General features: G+C 48.2%; 1 protein-coding gene across 1 annotated transcript; it reads right to left on the bottom strand.

Annotated features, from left to right (window-relative positions):
* Positions 1–316: 316 nt before the first annotated feature.
* On the bottom strand, positions 317–19,670 carry TYW2 (tRNA wybutosine-synthesizing protein 2). Its single transcript, XM_089685513.1, has 8 exons — positions 19,401–19,670; positions 17,185–17,315; positions 14,549–14,717; positions 9,949–10,147; positions 9,701–9,851; positions 7,703–7,812; positions 4,094–4,251; positions 317–795 (listed from the first exon to the last, which is right to left on the bottom strand). Exons 2-8 carry the CDS (start codon positions 17,256–17,258, stop codon positions 421–423), a joined length of 1,236 nt encoding a protein of 411 aa, XP_089541639.1. The 5' UTR covers positions 17,259–17,315; positions 19,401–19,670; the 3' UTR covers positions 317–420.
* Between the last annotated feature and the right edge of the window lie 1,354 nt (positions 19,671–21,024).

Here is a 21,024-nt window from a genome sequence, read left to right as displayed (position 1 = left end):
CTGGAAAAGGAGTGACATCAAAGCGGGGAGGCAGTTGGGAACCAGCCGGCATGAGCACTGGATTTGGCAGTTCATGGCACCCGAAGACACCGTTGGCGAGGGACCCAAACTACGGCTGAGGCAAAAAAAAAAATATGAAGGATGGGTTGGGCGGGGGTGTTAATATTTGATCAGTAGAATATAAGCAGCAAAACGGTTTTCCAATTACTTTTTTTTCCAACGACGTACGACATCTCTTCTTCATCCAAGTTTTATGACAAATATGAGCAGCTTCCATCAATATGTCAATGTTAATAGTGACACAAGCCAACTGATATCATTTTGCATTTTAGAGATCTTTAAGGACACATGGTATTGATAATGACCAATAGGAATGCATAAAACAAATAAAAAAAATAAAAAATAAAATAAAACCACCAATCACAGGCCTGACAACGGTCGGCAGTCAAGATCCAAGACTACATGGTCCACGTGAGGAGCATAGGACTTCACTTTCTTCACCTGCAAGATCTTAGCCTGCCACGGGGCACCATGAACCTCCGAAAGCATACTCTGGATTTTAATCTCCACTGACTCCGCCCACTTCCTCCAAGCCAACGTCCTCCAACTGCAAGGTTTGTCCTCGGCATCCCCTGCACCCGCTCCTTGCTTGCCCAGAAAGCAGTTGACGTTGTGGTGGATGTGGAGCACACCGCCAGAGTTTTTCTTCAGGAGTTTACAAGCTATGGGGTAACCAGCTTCTGATGTGGGGATGAGGCCCAAGTTCACGCGGTCGGCAACATCTTCCAACCTCAACTGAAGGAGATCAATCACAGAATCATATATACACACACTACGTTGTATAACGAACACACAATGGAACAAATGGTCATTGTTAACAACGGGGAAAGTCTGGTTGTTACGGATGGTACTTTTAGTTTAGGAAAATGCTCCGCGATTACCTGACTTCTGCTGAATACCTGAAGCAGCACACCAACGCATTCACTGCAGGTCTAAGTTTAGCTTCAATACATGCACTTCGGACCTCAGATCGGCCTATATGGCATGCGATTCACACAGCCCCAATGCATACACTACAGACCTCAGATCAGCCCCAATGCATGCACTTCAAACCTCAGATCAACCCCAATTCATGTACCTTTAGTTCTCAGATCAGCCCAATGTATACACTTCAAATTTTAGATCAGCCCCAATTCATGCACGATCATAACTCAGATAAGCCCCAATTCATGCACGATCATAACTCAGATCAGTCCCAATGCATGCATTTCAAACTTCAGATTAGCCCCAGTGCATACGCTACAGATCTCAGATCATCCCCAATTCAATGTACCTTCAGACCTCAGATCATCCCCAATTCAATGTACCTTCAGACCTCAGATCAGCCTCAATTCAATATACCTTCAGATCTCAGATCATCCCCAATTCAATATACCTTCAGACCTCAGATCAGCCCCAGTGCATACACTATAGACCTCAGATCAGCCCCAGTGCATACACTATAGACCTCAGATCAGCCCCAGTGCATACACTATAGACCTCAGATCAGCCCCAGTGCATACACTATAGACCTCAGATCATCCCCAATTCAATGTACCTTCAGACCTCAGATCAGCCCCAATGCCTACACTATAGACCTCAGATCAGCTCCAATTCTTGCACCTCAAACCTCAGATTAGCCCCAGTGCATACACTACAGACCTAAGATCAGCCCAAAAGCATACAATGTAGACCTCAGATCAGCCCTCAATTTATGTACTTGAAGGCCTCAGATCAGCCCCAATGTATAAACTTGAGACCTCAGAGCAGGTCCAATTCGGAGATCAGCCTCAAAGCATGCATTTCAATCCTCAGATCAGCCCCAGTGCATGCACTACAGACCTCAGATCAGCCCCAGTGCATGCACTACAGACCTCAGATCAGCCCCTGTGCATGCACTACAGACCTCAGATCAGCCCCTGTGCATGCACTACAGACCTCAGATCAGCCCCTGTGCATGCACTACAGACCTCAGATCAGTCCCCAATGCATAAAATTGACTCCTCAGATCAGCCCCAATGCATGCACTACAGACCTCAGATCAGCCCCAGTGCATGCACTACAGACCTCAGATCAGCCCCTGTGCATGCACTACAGACCTCAGATCAGCCCCTGTGCATGCACTACAGACCTCAGATCAGCCCCTGTGCATGCACTACAGACCTCAGATCAGCCCCAATGCATACACTTCAGACCTCAGATCAGTCCCCAATGCATAAAATTGACTCCTCAGATCAGCCCCAATGCATGCACTACAGACCTCAGATCAGCCCCAATGCATGCATCTCACATCAGCCCCAATGCATGCATCTCACATCAGCCCCAATGCATACACTTCAGACCTCAGATCAGCCCCCAATGCATAAAATTGAGTCCTCAGATCAGCCGCAGCGCATGCATTTCCAACCTCAGATAAGCCGCAATGCATCAGCTTCAGACCTCAGCTCAGCCCCAGTTCATGCACCTTCACACTTCAGGCCAACCCCAGTGCATGCCCTTCAGACCTCAGATCATCCCCTAAACCCCGAACCTTTAGAAACGTAGAGCTCCGCTGTAGGCATGTGTGCTTCTTCCACACAGTACGTCAATGTCACGGCTGTTTCAGTGGCTTTAGGCAGTTGGGTGGTCCAAGCTTTTTTTTTTTGACACCCTAATGAGCGGACAACTATAGCCAATGGGAGAGGGTGCTAGCGCAAACAGTATCACGTAGCCACTTGGGCATGCATGCCGGGGATTGATGATGACTGTTCTACGTATATAGATTATCAAGGGAAGACAGAGAACAAAAAAAAGGTGTACAACGCAAATTGTGCCGTGGTGCCACAGGCATTGGTCGGTATGGTGAAAGATGGGTGCCAGCCCAACATATCGTATGATATTGGCCCAGGTGGCAAATGCACCCCCCTTACTTCCTGCCAGGACAGGAAATGAGGGGCAATTTCTTCAACAGAGACACATGCAAAAACGAAAACACGTCCTTGGGTGGAAAATGGTTAAAGTGGACAAATTTTTTTTTTCTCCCACTTCAATCACTTGCAGCCCACATACAACAAGAAGTGGTTCTACCGGGAGCTGCAGCTACAGGCATCATCCCAGTATCTTTGTATTCAACCAGCGATTTCTATTATTTGTAAAAGCGATCCTAGCAGCTAATTAACTGCTGGATCACTTTTATAGGCGGCAGGAGGTCCCCCCCCCCCCCCCTCCCACTGCCTTCCTGGACGCTACTGTCCCACTGGGGAGCTCAGGATTGCAGCCAGCGCTGACCATAGAGATTGTCAAGGACCAGAAGGTCCCTGGTGATCTCTAAGGCATAGGAAGCGACGAGCAATTTCGTCATTTGCGATTTCCCAGATTTAAACCGCCATTTCTAAATTAGTAAAGCATCTGATCACACCAATCTTGGCAATCTTCTTATAGCCTAGGCCATCTTTAAGTAGAGCAACGATTCTTTATTTCAGATCCTCAGAGAGTTCTTTGCCATAAGGCGCCATGTTGAACATCCAGTGACCAGTAAGAGAGAGTGAGAGCGATAACACCAAATTGAACACGCCTGCTCCCCATTCACACCTGAGACCTTGTACCACTAAGGAGTCACGTGACACCAGGGAGGGTAAATAGCTCATTGGACCCAATTTGGACATTACCACTTAGGGGTGGACTCACTTTTGTTGCCAGCGGTTTAGACATTAATCGCGGTGTGTTGAGTTATTTTGAGGGGACAGCAAATTTACATGTTATACAAGCTGTACACTGACTACGTCACATTGTAGCAAAGTGTCATTTCTTCAGTGTTGTCACATGAAGAGAGAGAATAGAATATTTACAAAAATGTGAGGGGTGGACTCACTTCTGTGAGATACTGTGTGTGTGTGTGCGCATGCGTGCGTGCGTGGGTGCACACACACACACATATTTTATTTTTGTATTTATTTGGGGGTTCTAAGCAGTTTTCTAGCAAAATAAATGATGCTTTTTACATGTAGGAGAGAAGTGTCAGCAGTTGGCCCGGTAGGCAAGTGGTAATGAATAATAAGAATGATGGGAACATTACCTCTCTGTTATCTCCTTCGTGTACTTGGCATCGATGAGAGACTTTGTTCATTTCCAGATTTCTCTGCAAAGCTTCTACAGCATGAGGATTCCACTCGCAGGCGTGGACAAAGGCGGCAGCGGCATGGACCAGGAATGGGAGTGTAAAGTAACCAATACCTAGAATACACAACGCAACGTGTCTGTATCAAACTATGGCAGGCAGGCATTGGCGGCTGTAGCGGAGAACATGGTTCCATTCTATCGAGGTCTCCAGCCACCAAAGCTCTCCAGATCCATCAAGTTATTCATGATTGTTAGCCAGACAGCCAGAGCTGGTGTTAGAACCTCAAAAAATTTGTATGATCTGCATTACGTTGTATGATGGAAATGTAGAGGGAGCGATGGGACGGACGTGTAGAGGGAGCGATGGGACGGACGTGTAGAGGGAGCGATGGGACGGACGTGTAGAGGGAGCGATGGGACGGACGTGTAGAGGGAGCGATGGGACGGACGTGTAGAGGGAGCGATGGGACGGACGTGTAGAGGGAACGATGGGACGGACGTGTAGAGGGAACGACGGGACGGAGGCGTAGAGGGAACGACGGGACGGAGGCGTAGAGGGAGGGACGGAGGCGTAGAGGGAACGACGGGACGGAGGCGTAGAGGGAACGACGGGACGGAGACGTAGAGGGAACGACGGGACGGACGTGTAGAGGGAACGACGGGACGGACGTGTAGAGGGAGCGATGGGACGGAGACGTAGAGGGAACGATGTGAGGGAGGTGTAGAGGGAACGATAGGACGGAGACGTAGAGGGAACGATGGGACGGAGACGTAGAGGGAACAAGGGGACGGAGACGTAGAGGGAACGAGGGGACGGAGACGTAGAGGGAACGACGGGACGGAGACGTAGAGGGAACGACGGGACGGAGACGTAGAGGGAACGACGGGACGGAGACGTAGAGGGAACGACGGGACGGAGACGTAGAGGGAACGACGGGACGGAGGCGTAGAGGGAACGACGGGACGGAGGCGTAGAGGGAACGACGGGACGGAGGCGTAGAGGGAACGACGGGACGGAGGCGTAGAGGGAACGACGGGACGGAGACGTAGAGGGAACGACGGGACGGAGACGTAGAGGGAGGGACGGAGACGTAGAGGGAACGACGGGACGGAGACGTAGAGGGAACGACGGGACGGAGACGTAGAGGGAACGACGGGACGGAGACGTAGAGGGAACGACGGGACGGAGACGTAGAGGGAACGACGGGACGGAGACGTAGAGGGAACGACGGGACGGACGTGTAGAGGGAACGACGGGACGGACGTGTAGAGGGAGCGACGGGACGGACGTGTAGAGGGAGCGATGGGACGGAGACGTAGAGGGAACGATGTGAGGGAGGTGTAGAGGGAACGATAGGACGGAGATGTAGAGGGAACGATAGGACGGAGATGTAGAGGGAACGATAGGACGGAGATGTAGAGGGAACGATAGGACGGAGACGTAGAGGGAACGATGGGACGGAGACGTAGAGGGAACGATGGGACGGAGACGTAGAGGGAACGATGGGACGGAGACGTAGAGGGAACGATGGGACGGAGACGTAGAGGGAACGATGGGACGGAGACGTAGAGGGAACGATGGGACGGAGACGTAGAGGGAACGATGGGACGGAGACGTAGAGGGAACGATGGGACGGAGACGTAGAGGGAACGATGGGACGGAGACGTAGAAGGAACGATGGGACGGAGACGTAGAGGGAACGATGGGACGGAGACGTAGAGGGAACGATGGGACGGACGTGTAGAGGGAGCGACGGGACGGACGTGTAGAGGGAGCGATGGGACGGACGTGTAGAGGGAGCGATGGGACGGACGTGTAGAGGGAGCGATGGGACGGAGACGTAGAGGGAACGATGTGAGGGAGGTGTAGAGGGAACGATAGGACGGAGATGTAGAGGGAACGATAGGACGGAGATGTAGAGGGAACGATAGGACGGAGATGTAGAGGGAACGATGGGACGGAGACGTAGAGGGAACGATGGGACGGAGACGTAGAGGGAACGATGGGACGGAGACGTAGAGGGAACGATGGGACGGAGACGTAGAGGGAACGATGGGACGGAGACGTAGAGGGAACGATGGGACGGAGACGTAGAGGGAACGATGGGACGGAGACGTAGAGGGAACGATGGGACGGAGACGTAGAGGGAACGATGGGACGGAGACGTAGAGGGAACGATGGGACGGAGACGTAGAGGGAACGATGGGACGGAGACGTAGAGGGAACGATGGGACGGAGACGTAGAAGGAACGATGGGACGGAGACGTAGAGGGAACGATGGGACGGAGACGTAGAGGGAACGATAGGACGGAGATGTAGAGGGAATGATGTGACAATGATATTTGTATAGGTACCAGCCTTGTATTTTATGTATTGATATGTAATGTATTGTAAATAAGACGTATAGATTTTTCAAGAATAATCTGTGTTGGGTCGTTTTGGCAGTATCTGTAAAAGTGCCATGGTTGCTTCTTCTGTTTTACATATTTAAATGCCCCTATGGTCCCTTCAGTGACTCCCAGTGTCTAACCCCATCCTGTGACCCCAGGCTCTCTTGGACAGAACCCCAGGGTCACCTCAATGATGTCTTGTGCCATTCAACCCATTTCTAAGAGCCCAGGCACTCTTGGACATACACCTTTGGCCCCCTACAATGACAATGAATTGTCTATAACTCTATACTGTGTACCCAGGCTCTCTTGGACAGAGCCCCAGGGTCACTTCAATGATGTCCTGTGTCATTAAACTCATTTCTATGAGCTGTGGCGCTCTTGGACAGACCCCTACAATCCCTTTAGTGACTCCCAGTGTCCCTAAATCCCATCTTGGGATCCCAGGCACTCTTGGACATACCACTATGATCCCTTCAGTGATGCTCAATGTCTTTAAATTCCTTCCTGTGATCCCAGGCTCAAATTGAAAAGAACATCCGGGGTCACTTCAATGATGTTCTGTGTCATTCAACTCATTTTTATTGGACAGGCGCTCTTTGACACACCCCAATGGTCTCTTTACCGAAGCTCAGCATCTTTAAACCCTGTGAACTCAGGCTCTCTTTGACAGAAGCCCAGGGTCACTTCAATGAAGCCCAGTGTCATTCAACCCATTCTCTATGAGCCCAGGTGCTTCTGGACACAACTCTATGGTCCGTTCAATGATGCTCAGCAACTTTGAACCCCAACACTGTTAACCTGGGTTCTCTTGGACACACCCTTAAGGTAGCTTCAATTATGCCCGGGGTCATTAAATCCCCTTCTGTGAGCCCAGGATCTATTGGACACACCCCCAGGGTCACTTCAATATTGCCCCATCCCATTCAACCCATTTCTAGGAGCGCAGGTGCTCTTAGACAAACCCCTATTCTCGCTTCAACGACTTTGCGTCTTTAAACCCCATGCTGTGAACCCAGGCTCTTAGACACGCCCCTGGGTTCACTTTAATGAGCTCCATTGTGATGCAATCAATTTCTGTGAGCTCAGGCCTTAGCTGTGGGTAGGAGGTTTCAGAAAGGGGGCTTGGAGCCTGGCGATGTCCTTTTAAAAAAAATGCTAGTTCATACTTCACCTGCATAGAGATCCACAACTGTCTCTTTGGAACAGCAAAGTGTTGATAGTCTCTGTTTTTCCACAATGTTTCCAGCAGAAAACATGCACTTGGTGACATCAAACGAGTACCTGAAGAGAGTTAAAGCTGAAGTGTCATGTATACATGTAATACCTTGCCTTGTCACCCCACCCCCCCCTCCTTCCATATCAACATGCAACTACCGTTTTTTAGTCAAATTGTTTCATTTTCAAGAAATACCTCACCCAGTGATGTCATCACTGAGGCTGTCTGCTTATTTTTTGCTCCGCATTCAGTGGGAGGGGCAAGAAGGCTTCTGTAAATGTCACAGTATTCTGCCTCAAGTCTTCTTTCAGAATTATATGAAAGAACACATCCTCGGCATTCCTTTAGATGTGCATGCTTCTCCTTGTTCGCCACTGAGAGCTGCAGACTTTAGCTGTGCAATCTGCTCATCAGTTACTTGAGAATGCACATCTAAAAAGGGATCCCTGGGATGGGTTCTTTCATATAATGCTCAGGAACAAATGATTAAATGGCAGAACACAGCTGTAAGAGGCGGGGAAGTACAGTACAAATCAGGAGGAGAGGGGAGACTGATGATATTCCCCCGCCTTCCAATTTTACTTACACAGAATATAACTGGATATAACATTTATAGGTAAAGTTGATCCAGGGAATATCTGATTGCCTCTCGGGGGATCAGGAAGGAATTTGTTTCCCCTGCAGGTGAAAATTGGATCATGCTTTGCTGGGTTTTTTTTGCCTTTCTCTGGATCAACTGTGGGTATAGGATTATCATTTTTTTTTTTTTGGAACTGGATGGACTTTTGTCTTTTTTTCAGCCAGAATAACTATGTAACTTATCCAATCCTCCACTCCCCCAGAGCTCCTTCATGCTCCGGCGGTGGACTGTCCCTTGGCATCATCACGGCCTATGGACCCTGCACTGGTCTTGATGATGTCAGGACTTTAGACAGCTGTAGCATGCAGGAAGACGAAACGGGAACTGGCCTAGCCACTCGGAGGACTGGGTAAGTAAATCTTCCTTTCCATGCCCCCTAGAACTAAATGAGCAGTTAACCCCTGTAGCGCGCGCCAAGAAGAATATTCACATTTCGTGGAAGAAGGCTTTATTTATTTATTTCAGGTACTTATATAGCGCCATCAATTTACACAGCACTTTACATATATATTGTACATTCACATCAGTCCCTAACCCTCAAGGGGTGTACAATCTAAGGTCCCTAACCCTCAAGGGGCGTACAATCTAAGGTCCCTAACTCACATTCATACATACACATACTAGGGCCAATTTAGACAGGAGCTAATTAACCTACCAGCATGTCTTTGGAGTGTGGGAGGAAACCGGAGTACCCGGAGGAAACCCACACAGGCACAGGGAGAACATGCAAACTCCAGGCAGGTGGTGCCGTGGCTGGGATTCGAACCAACGACCCGAGTACTGCCAGGCAGAAGTGCTAACCATTTAGCCACTGTGCTGCCCCACACTTGAGCACACTTCCTTTCCTAGGGTGTCACAGTTCACTTGCCGTTCTACATGTACAGAGAAGCAGCATTGTCTCCCCAGGACAGGAAATGTGTTAGGACTACAGGACTCCTCCTCCATAGCGGGAGAAGTGTTCTGTAGTCCACAGAGAGAGCAGGGAACAATGTGACTGATAAGAATGCAGTCCAGACAGGCAGTACGGTAAGTTATCAACTCAGGAGATATCGGTCATACCTAAAAGACCAAATGGGAGCAAATACCCTTCCACCCCCCCAGCATGCACCACGCGCACCACCATCCTTGCATGCCGATTCACCCTGACCATTGCGCCTGACCTACAATCATGCCAGGGCTCCCCCACAACTGTGACCACCACACCCGCCACTATCCCGTCATCCCCCTGCCCTCACCGCTAACCACGCTTTGCTTGTATACGTCAACTTATATCTTCATATTCATTCTCTTGATATATTCTTTATATTACCTACCTGATGCCATTATCCACATGCTCCACCCATCCGTCGTCCCCAAGTAGCAGGGTCACATTCGGAGTCCTCCAGCCATCGTCCTGTATTCGACCTTGCTTGGCCACGCGTTTCACTCCAAGAGAACTGGCTACTTGCACCCAAAGCTCGATACCTGTAAGTAATTAAATAAAGATACCCCCCCAAGCCACGATGTTCACTTTTCTGATTGGTTACAACGCTCGCCGGCAGGATACAGGTCCAGCACCTACCCAGCTGCTTCCATAAAGGATCACAAAAGCAGTCTCCGCTGAGGACAACTAAGTCGCCGTGTCGCTGCCATGAGTGAGGAAGGTCGTGCTCCAGGTTCCTCCTCCAGATGATGCCGTGGCGCTCCAACAGCTCACACAGGTCCGTACGTAACTTCTGGGCTGGTGATTGAACTCTGGCACGTTTAGAGAGTACAGGATTCTAGAAGGTAGACAAGCAGAAAAAAAAAAACCCTAAAAAAACCACATTACATGCACTGGTTTGAATTGGCGTTCTTAGGGAATTATATTCTAAAACACAGATTATGACAGTATCTACTCACAACTAGGCTGCCTGTCTCTCGCAGCTTGTAGATATCTGGCATCAATCATTTTGTTCTGGAACATTATATGAAAAAACACATCCCCAACATCCCTTTAGATGTGCATGTTCAAGCAGCTGATCAGCAAATTTCCCAGCTAAAGTCTGCAGCACATCAGAATTTTAAGCTTTATTTATTTAATTTTTTTAGTTATTTATGGATTTGCCACTTAAAACTATTAGAAGTGGTGAAATAATAAATAACTTTAACATTCATAGGTAAAGTTGATCCAGGGACTATCCGATTTCCTTTGGATCATGCTTTGCTGGGATAATTTTAACTGTGGGCATAGGATTGTGTATGTTTTTTTTTCCTTTTTAGTGGTTGACTGGTGTCCTTTTTTCAACATATGCGTAAATCTAAAATGTAACCAGAGCCATTTTTGCTTTTTTTTTTTTTTTGTTTTTGCACGTTTAAACAAAAAAAAAAAATAATAATAATTTTTGGCCAGAAGATTAGTTAAAACCCTGAAAAATGATATATTTTTTGAAAGCAGACACCCTGGAGAATCAAACGGTGACTCTCTTTAAATTTTTTTTTTTTTTTTAGGTCATGTGATATTTGCACAACCGATTCTCAAGTGCAAAATTTCAGTTAAAAATACAGTCAAGTTCATTTTAGTGCACAGAAACACAATATATTACGTCAGCTTATTTCTCAAACTTATGGCTTGAAAGGATAGATTCCACTTTTCTACATGACGACTTTTTCAACCAGGAGTGTAGGTGCAGCCTGGGCTTTCCGTCATCAAATTTCAGTAGCTTAACCATTTCCATACCGGGCAATTTTCCCCCTTCCTGCCCAGGCCATTTTTCAGGTTTCAGCGCTCTCACACTTTGAATGACAATTGCGCGGTCATACAACATTGTACACAAATTAAAATTTTATCATTTTCTTCACACAACTAGAGCTTTCTTTTGGTGGTATTTAATCACCGCTGGGGTTTTTATTGTTTGCTAAAATTAACAAAAAAAGACCAAAACTTTTGAAAAAAAAAACGTTTTTCTTTGTTTCTGTTATAACAGTTTGCAAATAAATAATTGTTCTTCATAAATTTAGGCCGAGATGTATTCTGCTACATGTCTTTGGTGAAAATAACCCAAATTATTAGGTATTATTTAGTTTGTAGGAAAGTTATAGAGTTCACAAACTATGGGATAGATCTGAAAATTGATCAATCCTGAAGTACTGACAGCCAATCTAATTTCTTGAGGTCCAAGAATGTCAGAACAGTACAGATATCCCCCAAATGTCAGGACAGTACAGATATCCCCCAAATGTCAGGACAGTACAGATATCCCCCAAATGTCAGGACAGTACAGATATCCCCCAAAAGTCAGAACAGTACAGATATCCCCCAAATGTCAGGACAGTACAGATATCCCCAAATGTCAGAACAGTACAGATATCCCCCAAATGTCAGGACGGTACAGATATCCCCCAAATGTCAGAACGGTACAGATATCCCCCAACTGTCAGAACAGTACAGATATCCCCCAAATGTCAGGACGGTACAGATATCCCCCAAATGTCAGGACGGTACAGATATCCCCCAAATGTCAGAACAGTACAGATATCCCCCAAATGTCAGGACAGTACAGATATCCCCCAACTGTCAGGACAGTACAGATATCCCCCAAATGACCCCCTTTTTGCAAAGTAGACAGTCGGACGTACTTCATAAAAGGAATGGCGAGTTTTTTGAAGTTGTATTTTTTTTGTCATAATTTTTCGGAAAATTAAAAAATTAAAAAAATTAGTTTCATTATTTTTTTTTTACATACTGTCACCAGTGCAGTACAGCGTCATCATATAACTGGCATGGTGGTGATCAGGGACACTGACTGGTGACAGTATGAAAAAAAAAAAATTATATATTTTTTTAAATTATTTTTTATTAAATTTTTTTAATTTTTTTTAAGATTTTTTTTTTTCACATTTCACTATGACCAAAGTAGTACAATGTTACCATAGTAACATTGTACTACTTTGGGGAAGTGATCAGTATTTTTTTTTTACAAAATTTGCTTATAGCAAAGAATTACTTTGCTATAAGCAAGCATTTACCTGAATGACATCGATTCATTCAGGTTTTTTTTTTTTTTTTTTTTTTGTGCTTAGCTGTGATTTGGCCACAGCAAATCACATGACATGTGATTAGCTGTGACCATTCACAGCTAGACACTAGTATACAATGGATGGCATGAATGAAGCCATCCATTGTATACAACTGTCATGTGACCTGCTGTGATTGGTCACAGCAGGTCACATGGTACCGGCAACGGGGCCGATACTCAGATCTGTCATGGGCCGTGTCCGAGGTACAAGGCCGGTGACAGATCGCGCCACTGCGCCGCTCTGCAGGAGCGCAATCTGCGCATTTGTGGGAGGACGCCATATGGCGTCCACCCGGAACGCTGATGACATTTGCCGCCCACCATTCGGCCATAGGGCAGGCGGCAAATGGTTAAGTTTGAAAGCCACTACCTGGTCTTTGTTACACACTTTTACAAGGTTTTACCAGGAAGATGTTGGAACCACTGTGGATGCTACCTTTTGGTTGGTGTTTTGCGTGATGTTTCTTTTTGTTTATGGGGCCTGTTGGTTTGCTCCTGTTGTGCCCTCCCTTCATATTCGGTGCTTTTGGACATTCCTGTTTATAAGGATGAAAAAACTTGGTCTCTGTCCCTTGATGTGCAATAAAGAAATTTAGATTTTTGGCTTACCCATAAATTGTGTTTTACGGCTTACTGCAAAATTGAAGCCATACAGTGGCTAAATGGTTATCACTTCCCCCCGGCAGTACTAGGGTCGCTAGTGCGAATCCCAACCCCGGCACCACCTGCCTGGAGTTTGCTTGTTCTCCCTGTGACTGCGTGGGTTTCCTCCGGGTACTCTGGTTTCCTCCAACGCTCCAAAGACATGCTGGAAGGTTAATTGGCTCCTGTCTAAATTGGCCCTAGTATGTGTATGTATGAATGTGAGTTAGGGACTTTAGATTGTACGCCCCTTGAGGGTTAGGGACTGATGTGAATGTACAATGTATATGTAAAGCGCTGCGTAAATCGACGGCGCTATATAAGTACCTGAAATAAATAAATAAAGCCTTATGCCACGAAATGTGAATATTCTTCTTGGCGCGCGCTACAGGGGTTAACTGCTCATTTAGTTCTAGGGGGCATGGAAAAGAAGATTTACTTACCCAGTCCTCCGAGTGGCTAGGCCAGGTCCCGCAGCGTCTTCCTGCATGCTACAGCTGTCTAAAGTCCTGACATCATCAAGACCAGTGCAGGGTCCATAGGCCGTGATGATGCCAAGGGACAGTCCACCGCCGGAGCATGAAGGAGCTCTGGGGGAGTGGAGGATTGGATAAGTTACATACTTATTCTGTACCTGAAATAAATAAATTAAATATGTTACCCATTTTTCTGAGGGGGTAAAATATAAAAGATGAGGTTGCGCCAAGTAAGTAGATACCAAACATGTCAAGCTTTAAATTTGCATGCACCTGCAAAATGATGATGAACTATATTTTCCATAGGCGACTGGTCTTCTCCTTGGCAACATCCACCATGTGGGTCCCAGACCTGCAGGAGGGACAACGGAGTCCAGAAAGCATGGGCGGCACACTCCGGTGTTCAGGGGTGGCTGTACAGCTGTCAGATTGCTTTCATAATACTCCTTTTAAAAGTCCTTAACCCTGATGCAAGTAGTGAGCCGGTCCTTCGGAGGGGCTATGCAAATATCAAAATGCATCTGCCTGGAGGGTGTTCCTAGGCAGGCTGCTTTCGCATGTAGATGGCCCTAGGTAACACGCATTATGTGATGCTGAGATGATTGATTGAACGGTTGATGCATGATGCATGATTGAACGGGAATCTGCTAAGTGAGGATGGGGAGAAAAGAGGCTGGATGCTACTGGACATCCTCCAGCCATGAAATGAGGCGGAGCTCAATCTGACTTGCTGCAGCTTCTAATGCACATTGTGAGAAGCTCACAGTGTGCAGTGAAATCAGAGTAAGCCGTTTCAGTTCAGGAAAGGAGCCGGTACAACTGTGCAAGACTGAAACGAGAGGGTGGGGGGGGGGGGGTAAACTTACCTGTGAGCCTTTACAAATGCTAAGAGTGTACACTTCGCTGACCATGTACAGCAAGCAAAGTCAATGGCATGTAATACATGCATTGTAGCTTAGTGAATTCAGCCTACAGTATATTCCTACCATGGCATTCAAATATTTACCTTGATTAATGTTTCCCTGCAAGAGCTTCCAGGGGCCACGTCTTCCATGAGCTCCCTCAGGACAGACACACTGATCTTCTCTTTGAGCACTGGAAGGGCCACTGTACCATCCTCCAGCTTCTGTGCACGGTAGCGGCCATCTAATATTCCCGCACTCTGTAAGTATTCTCTGAAATAAAAAAAAAAACAAAAAAATGAGGGCATTGAGGGGGTTTCCCATGCCATTGGTTTTCGCTTTCTTTATAGCAAATCTTCTGTGGCCTCTCTCTGTCTAAATGCATTTGCTCCAGCAATGGCTCCATGGCGGGGCTGGGGACCTGATGGTGACAGCAATGGACCATGCTTGCATAACGTGTGTTGAAAAGGCCGCTTGTAGCCGGAGCTAGACTATTTCATGCCCTAGGCAAGACCAGCTACTAGAGCCCCCCCCCCCAAAAAAAAACTTTTTAAAAACAGTAGAAAATATTAAATCAGCAAAACACGAAACAGCAAATTTCTTAAATTTGCAAAAAATAAGCGCCATAAGATGCCACCAGCACCAATATTAAAGACCAAATCAGTGTCACGGACGGACTGTATCTGTGGCTGGCAGTGGCACGGTGACAGTGGCAGTGAGTGGAGGTTGATGGATACACAATCTGACAGGTCCGAGGCTGGAAATCCCCAAGCAATGCGGGGGGGGGGGGGGAGATAAAACGCTGTGACAGCAGGCAGCCCAACCCCCACACAGACGCAGAGAACACCTGAGCTGAGGGATCCCACACAGTGACAGATCCAACACAACACACCTACACTGACACAGATCAGCAGGCACTAGGAGAGCAGGCTGTGGGATCGTGATGATGTCATCACTCACTGGCACATTGCACATGTGATGGATGGCAGGCCAGCCGGGTCACACTCATGAGACATCATAGTCAGACATTACCTTCCTCTGCAGGCGCAGCTTCGTTGAATGGGAAGAGAAGGACTGGAACTGCACAGTGACCAGCAGCCACCATTCGTCTTGCAGTAAGGGACTGAGTCTGAGAGGAACACTGGAAGGCTCGGCAGCTGCTACATTGGCCCCAGACACCCAGCATCTTCTGCTGTCCTTTCTTTCTTCCCTCTGCCGCCCCTCCCCTCAGCTGAAGGATCATTCATGACGTGACGGCATCCCACACAGTAAGAGTGCCGGCCTGTGCTGCGCCCAGGTGCCCCTAGGTGGAAGCGCGCCCTAGGTGGCTGCCTAGTTGAAGCACCGGCCCTGCTTGTAGGAGGCTGCACTGATGGGCACTGGTGAAGAAGAACTGACGGGCACTGGTGAAGAGGCACTGACGAGACTGCAATGATAGTCAATGATAAGCTGCACTGACGAGGAGGCACTGACGGGCAATGATAAGCTGCACTGATGGGTAGGCACTGATGAGGCTGCACTGATGGGCACTGGTGAAGAACTGACGGGCACTGGTGAAGAGGCACTGACGAGGCTGCAATGATGGGCAATGATAAGCTACACTGATGAGGCACTGACAGGCAATGATAAGCTGCACTGATGGGTAGGCACAGATGAGGCTGCAATGATAGGCAATGATAAGCTGCACTGACGAGGCTGCACTGATGAGGAGGCACTGACAGGCAATTATAAGCTGCACTGATGGGTAGGCACTGATGAGGCTGCACTGATGGGCACTGGTGAAGAACTGACGGGCACTGGTGAAGAGGCACTGACGAGGCTGCAATGATGGGCAATGATAAGCTACACTGATGAGGCTGCACTGATGAGGCACTGACAGGCAATGATAAGCTGCACTGATGGGTAGGCACAGATGAGGCTGCAATGATAGGCAATGATAAGCTGCACTGACGAGGCTGCACTGATGAGGAGGCACTGACAGGCAATTATAAGCTGCACTGATGGGTAGGCACTGATGAGGCTGCACTGATGGGCACTGGTGAAGAAGAGCTGACGGGCACTGGTGAAGAGGCACTGACGAGGCTGCAATGATGGGCAATGATAAGCTGCACTGACGAGGCTGCACTGATGAGGAGGCACTGACGGGCAATGATAAGCTGTGCTGATGGGCACTGATGAGGAGGCACTGACAAGGCTGCACTGATGAGGTGGCAAGTATGGGCACTGATAAGTTGCACTGATGATCAGGGCACTGATGATCAGCACCGATTATCAGTGTAAATGTGTCCTGTCAGGATTGCCGGTCATCGGCTCTCCTTTCCTCACACAGTGACAGCGCGTGAGGAAAGGAAATGCCAATAACTGCCATTTGTTTACATGGGATCAGCCGTGAATGCACACAGCTGATCACATGGTAAAGGGCTGCTCCCTCCAACACATGGGAGGCAAGTCTATAGATGCCCTCCCAGAACCACGCTGCAGCCATCTTTCGGCTATGGGGCGGTAATAAAGTGGTTAATGCCCACACTGTGCACTTATTCGTCACTGGACGGCCACTGGTTTTGCGCTGAGAGTGCGCTCGATGCGTTCTCCCAGCAAAAAGACCGAGCTGTGAAGGAAAGTGCTCGGTCCAGACTAAAGATCAGTAGCTGGCGGGACCGGCTTTCAGTCATGTGACCGCTGTGATCATTCCAAAAATAAACATTCGTCAGTTTCCTGCGCACCCATGTTGGGAGCGTACCTGTATTTCTGAGAGAAGGCGGACTGTGTGAGAAGTGCCGGGACGTCAGGAAATCGATCATCGTCCAATTCCATTCTTCAGCCAGTGGAAAGAATGAATGCAAGACTTCTTTGGCGGAAGGTAGGATTAATCTAAACCCACAATAAAAAGGATGATTATTATAATACATACAATAAAAGATACATTTACTGACACATTGTAGCGGAAAGCTGTAGACAAATTAATATTTTTTTCCTAACGCCTGAACTCCGGGATTAACAAATATCGTCTACACCCATTCATGTGTCTTCTTCTTGAATCTCGGTGAGCTTTGTGTATTTCTTCAAGATCTGTGCAGTAATCCAGTGTGAGATTTCCTGGAATAAAGACCGCTCACTGCTGCTCTCTCTCTTTGTGCAGGGGGACAGGTCTCGTCTCCGCCCCTCCTGTAGCTTTCTGCAGGCAGTCTGTAGTGGGTGGAGCCTGCTGGGCCCCTCCCACAGCTCTTTCCCCTTATGCAGAGGACTTGTCTTGCTCCCTCATGTAGGTTTTGTAGTGGGTGGAGCCTACAGGGCACAGCTCTACCTTCTCTCCTTATGCAGAGGGGCTGGTCTTGTCTCCGCCCCTCCTTTAGTTTTCTGCAGGCAGCCTATGGTGCGTGGGACCTGCTGGGCCCCTCCCACAGCTCTGCTGTCTCTCCTTATGCAAGAGGACTGGTCTTGCCCCTCTCCTGTAGTGGGTGGAGCAAATTTGGCCCCTCCCACAGCTGCATTCTCTCCTTATGCAAGAGGACTGGTCTTGCCCCTCTCCTGTAGTGGGTAGAGCAACTAGGCCCCTCCCACAGCTCTGGCTCCTCTCCTTATGCAGGAAGACTGGTCTTGCCCCTCTCCTGCAGTTTTCTGCAAAGGGTGGAGCGTGCTGGGCCCCTCCCACTGGTTTGTGTTCTCTCCTTATGAAGGGGGACTTATTTTGCTCCCTCCAGTAGGTTTTTGTAGTGGGTGGAGCCTACTGGGCCCCTCCCACAGCTCTGCCTCCTCTCCCTATTCAGGGGGACTGGTCTTGCCCCTCTTCTGTAGTTTTCTGTAGTGGGTGGAGCCTGCTGGGACCCTCCCACAGTTCTGCTCTCTTCTTGTGCAATGTGACTGGTCTCGTCTCCGCCCCCCTTCCTGTAGTTTTCTGTAGTGGGTGGAGACTGCTGGGCTCCTCCCACAACTCTGCTCTCTGCATGGGCTATGTACAGCACAGTGATGATGTCACTGCTACATTTACAGGGTAATATCTGGGTTTGCAGGGGCATTTGGTGCACACAAAGTAGATTTATATAATTTGTGGCTATTGAGCAATATATTTCAATACAACTTTTTTACTTTAGAGGTGAAGTTTATTCTGTTTTCTTTGACGCCTTCCTCCTCTCCCTCCTCATCAGCATGCTGATGAAATGAATAAAAACCTTTACATTTTCACTACCTATCTTAGATTATCCCCAGTGATGTCAACACCAAGTCTCTGTGCTTCTCTAGGCAGATCATGGCTGGTGGGAGGGGCCGCCAAGGTGCTGTACATAGCTTCCTGAAAACTTCACAGCACCGTGTCCAAGTACTCCTCTCAAGAACTCTCAGTACCGATGCAAGCAGTGGGAGGGGTTATGCAAATATCAAAATGCCTTGATGGGTGGATGTCAGTCTGGAGGAGTGGGTGTTGCTAGGCAGATTGTATTTGCATGCAGACCGCCCTAGGTAACACCCATATGTGATGCTGAGCCTCCATGATTAAAAGAACTGAAATCCAATGAATGAAAGAGGCGGAGCCAGGGACAGTCAGGCAGGGAAGGAAAGTGCTAAATGATGCCGGACGTCCTCCAGCCAGGAAATGAGGCAGAGATCTGACTCACTGCAGCTTCTAATGCACAATGTGAGAAGCTCACAGTGTGCAGAGAAATCAGAGTAATCAGGAGAGGAGCTGCTATAACTGTGCAAGACTGAAGGGAAGGCCGGAGTCTAACTTGCCAAGGGATTTGTATTGCTTTATATATTCTGTCACCCAGGGATGGATGGGAGGTGTGTCACTGGCAGGATTACCAGGGGAAAATAAAGAGAAAAAAAGGGTTAAAAAGCATAAAACTAATACAGCCACCACATATAAAGACTGGTGATCTGCAATCCACTATTATTCCTGGCTTTAGACATTTTATGTAGTAATGTTGCAATGTGTTGTATGACCTGCAATGCACAACACACCTTTTCACCCCAGTAGCGCCTGCTCAGGCCACAAAGCGTCTGCCAGCGGCCATTTTGGACCCACGAAAAATGTATTAAATGCCCCTCCCCCTCTCATTCAGGGTACTGGGGAGCAGTCCTTGCTGTGCGAGTCCTCTCAGCAGAATTCCTGGAATAAAGAAGAGGAAATGGTAACAATGTAACAAATCACTTTACAGACTAACAGTACAAGAGACGTCCAATGCCAGATGATTCCAGAGGAACGAGTTATAGTGCTCCGCCCTGCAGAGTGTGCAATATAAAGTAGTGATTTTACGGGGAGAGGAGGAAGAGGAGGGTGGTGAGATGGGAAGGAAAGAGAGGGAGGAAGGGAGGGAAGGAAAGGAAGGGAGGGAAGGAAAGAGAGGGAGGGAAGGAAGGAAAGAGAGGGAGGGAAGGAAGGAAAGAGAGGGAGGGAAGGAAGGAAAGAGAAGGAGGGAGGGAAGGAAGGAAAGAGGGAGGGAGGGAGGGAAAGAGAAGGAGGGAGGGAGGGAAAGAGAAGGAGGGAGGGAGGGAAGGAAGGAAAGAGAAGGAGGGAGGGAGGGAAGGAAGGAAAGAGAAGGAGGGAGGGAGAGAAGGAGGGAGGGAGAGAAGGAGGGAGGGAGAGAAGGAGGGAGGGAGAGAAGGAGGGAGGGAAGGAGGGAGGGAGGGAGAGAAGGAGGGAGGGAGAGAAGGAGGGAGGGAGGGAGAGAAGGAGGGAGGGAGGGAAGGAAAGAGAAGGAGGGAGGGAGAGAAGGAGGGAGGGAGAGAAGGAGGGAGGGAGAGAAGGAGGGAGGGAGGGAGAGAAGGAGGGAGGGAGGGAGAGAAGGAGGGAGGGAGGAAGGATAGAGAAGGAGGGAGGGAAAGAAGGAAGGAAAGAGAGGGAGGGAGGGAAAGAGAGGGAGGGAGGGAAAGAGAGGGAGGGAGGGAAAGAGGGAAGAGAGGGACGGAAAGGAAGGAGGGAGGGAAAGAGAAGGAGGGAGGGAAAGAGAAGGAGGAACGGAAAGAGAAGGAGGAAAGAGAGGAGAAGGAGGAAAGAGAAGAGAAGAGAAGGAGGAGGGAGGAAAGAGAAGAGAAGGAGGGAGGAAAGAGAAGAGAAGGAGGGAGGAAAGAGAGATTGTGATTGGTAGAGGTGGTAGTGGAGTTGTGTGGTTGGTGGTTTGTGAGGTTGTTAGTGTTGTTTGGAGTGGAGTTGGTTGTGTTGGTGGTTGTTGTTTGTATTAGGGTGGGTGGTTATGTTGTGTTGTGGTTTGTGATTGTGGTTTGGTTTGTGTTGTTTGGAGGTGTTAGTGTTGGTGGTTGGTTTGTGTTGTGTTGGTGTTGGTTTATGTTTGTTGGTGGTTGTTTGTGTTGTGTTGGTGGGTGGTTTGTGTTGTGTTGGTGGTTGGTTTGTGTTGTGTTGGTTTGTTGAGTTGTGGTGTTGGTGTTGGTTTTGTGTTGTTGGTGGTTGTGTTGGTTTGTGTTGTGTGGTGGTTGGTTTTGTGTTGGTTGTGGTTGGGTGTTTTGTGTTGTGTTGTGTTTGTGTTGTGTTGGTGTGGTTGTGTTGTGTTGTGTGGTTGTGTTGTGTTGGTGGTTGGGGTTGGTGTTGTGTGGTTGTGTTGTGTTGGTGATTCTTGTGTGGTTGTGT

This window comes from Staurois parvus, unplaced genomic scaffold, assembly GCF_062004578.1.
Source record: "Staurois parvus isolate SC_StPar_1 unplaced genomic scaffold, SC_StPar_1.0 ptg000377l, whole genome shotgun sequence".
In the NCBI taxonomy this organism is placed as follows: Eukaryota; Metazoa; Chordata; class Amphibia; order Anura; family Ranidae; genus Staurois; species Staurois parvus.
The sequence above is the reverse complement of the archived record's forward strand: the minus strand, read 5'-3'. Positions and strand labels throughout refer to the sequence as shown.

Coding starts and splice junctions, on each gene's coding strand:
- TYW2 (XM_089685513.1), bottom strand. CDS start 17,258: ATGGAATTGGACGATGATCGATTTCCTGACGTCCCGGCACTTCTCACA. Junction 10,148..14,548: donor GCAGGGAAACATTAATCAAG/GTAAATATTTGA, acceptor TCTACCTTCTAG/AATCCTGTACTCTCTAAACG. Junction 796..4,093: donor ACGAAGGAGATAACAGAGAG/GTAATGTTCCCA, acceptor GATCTCCTTCAG/TTGAGGTTGGAAGATGTTGC.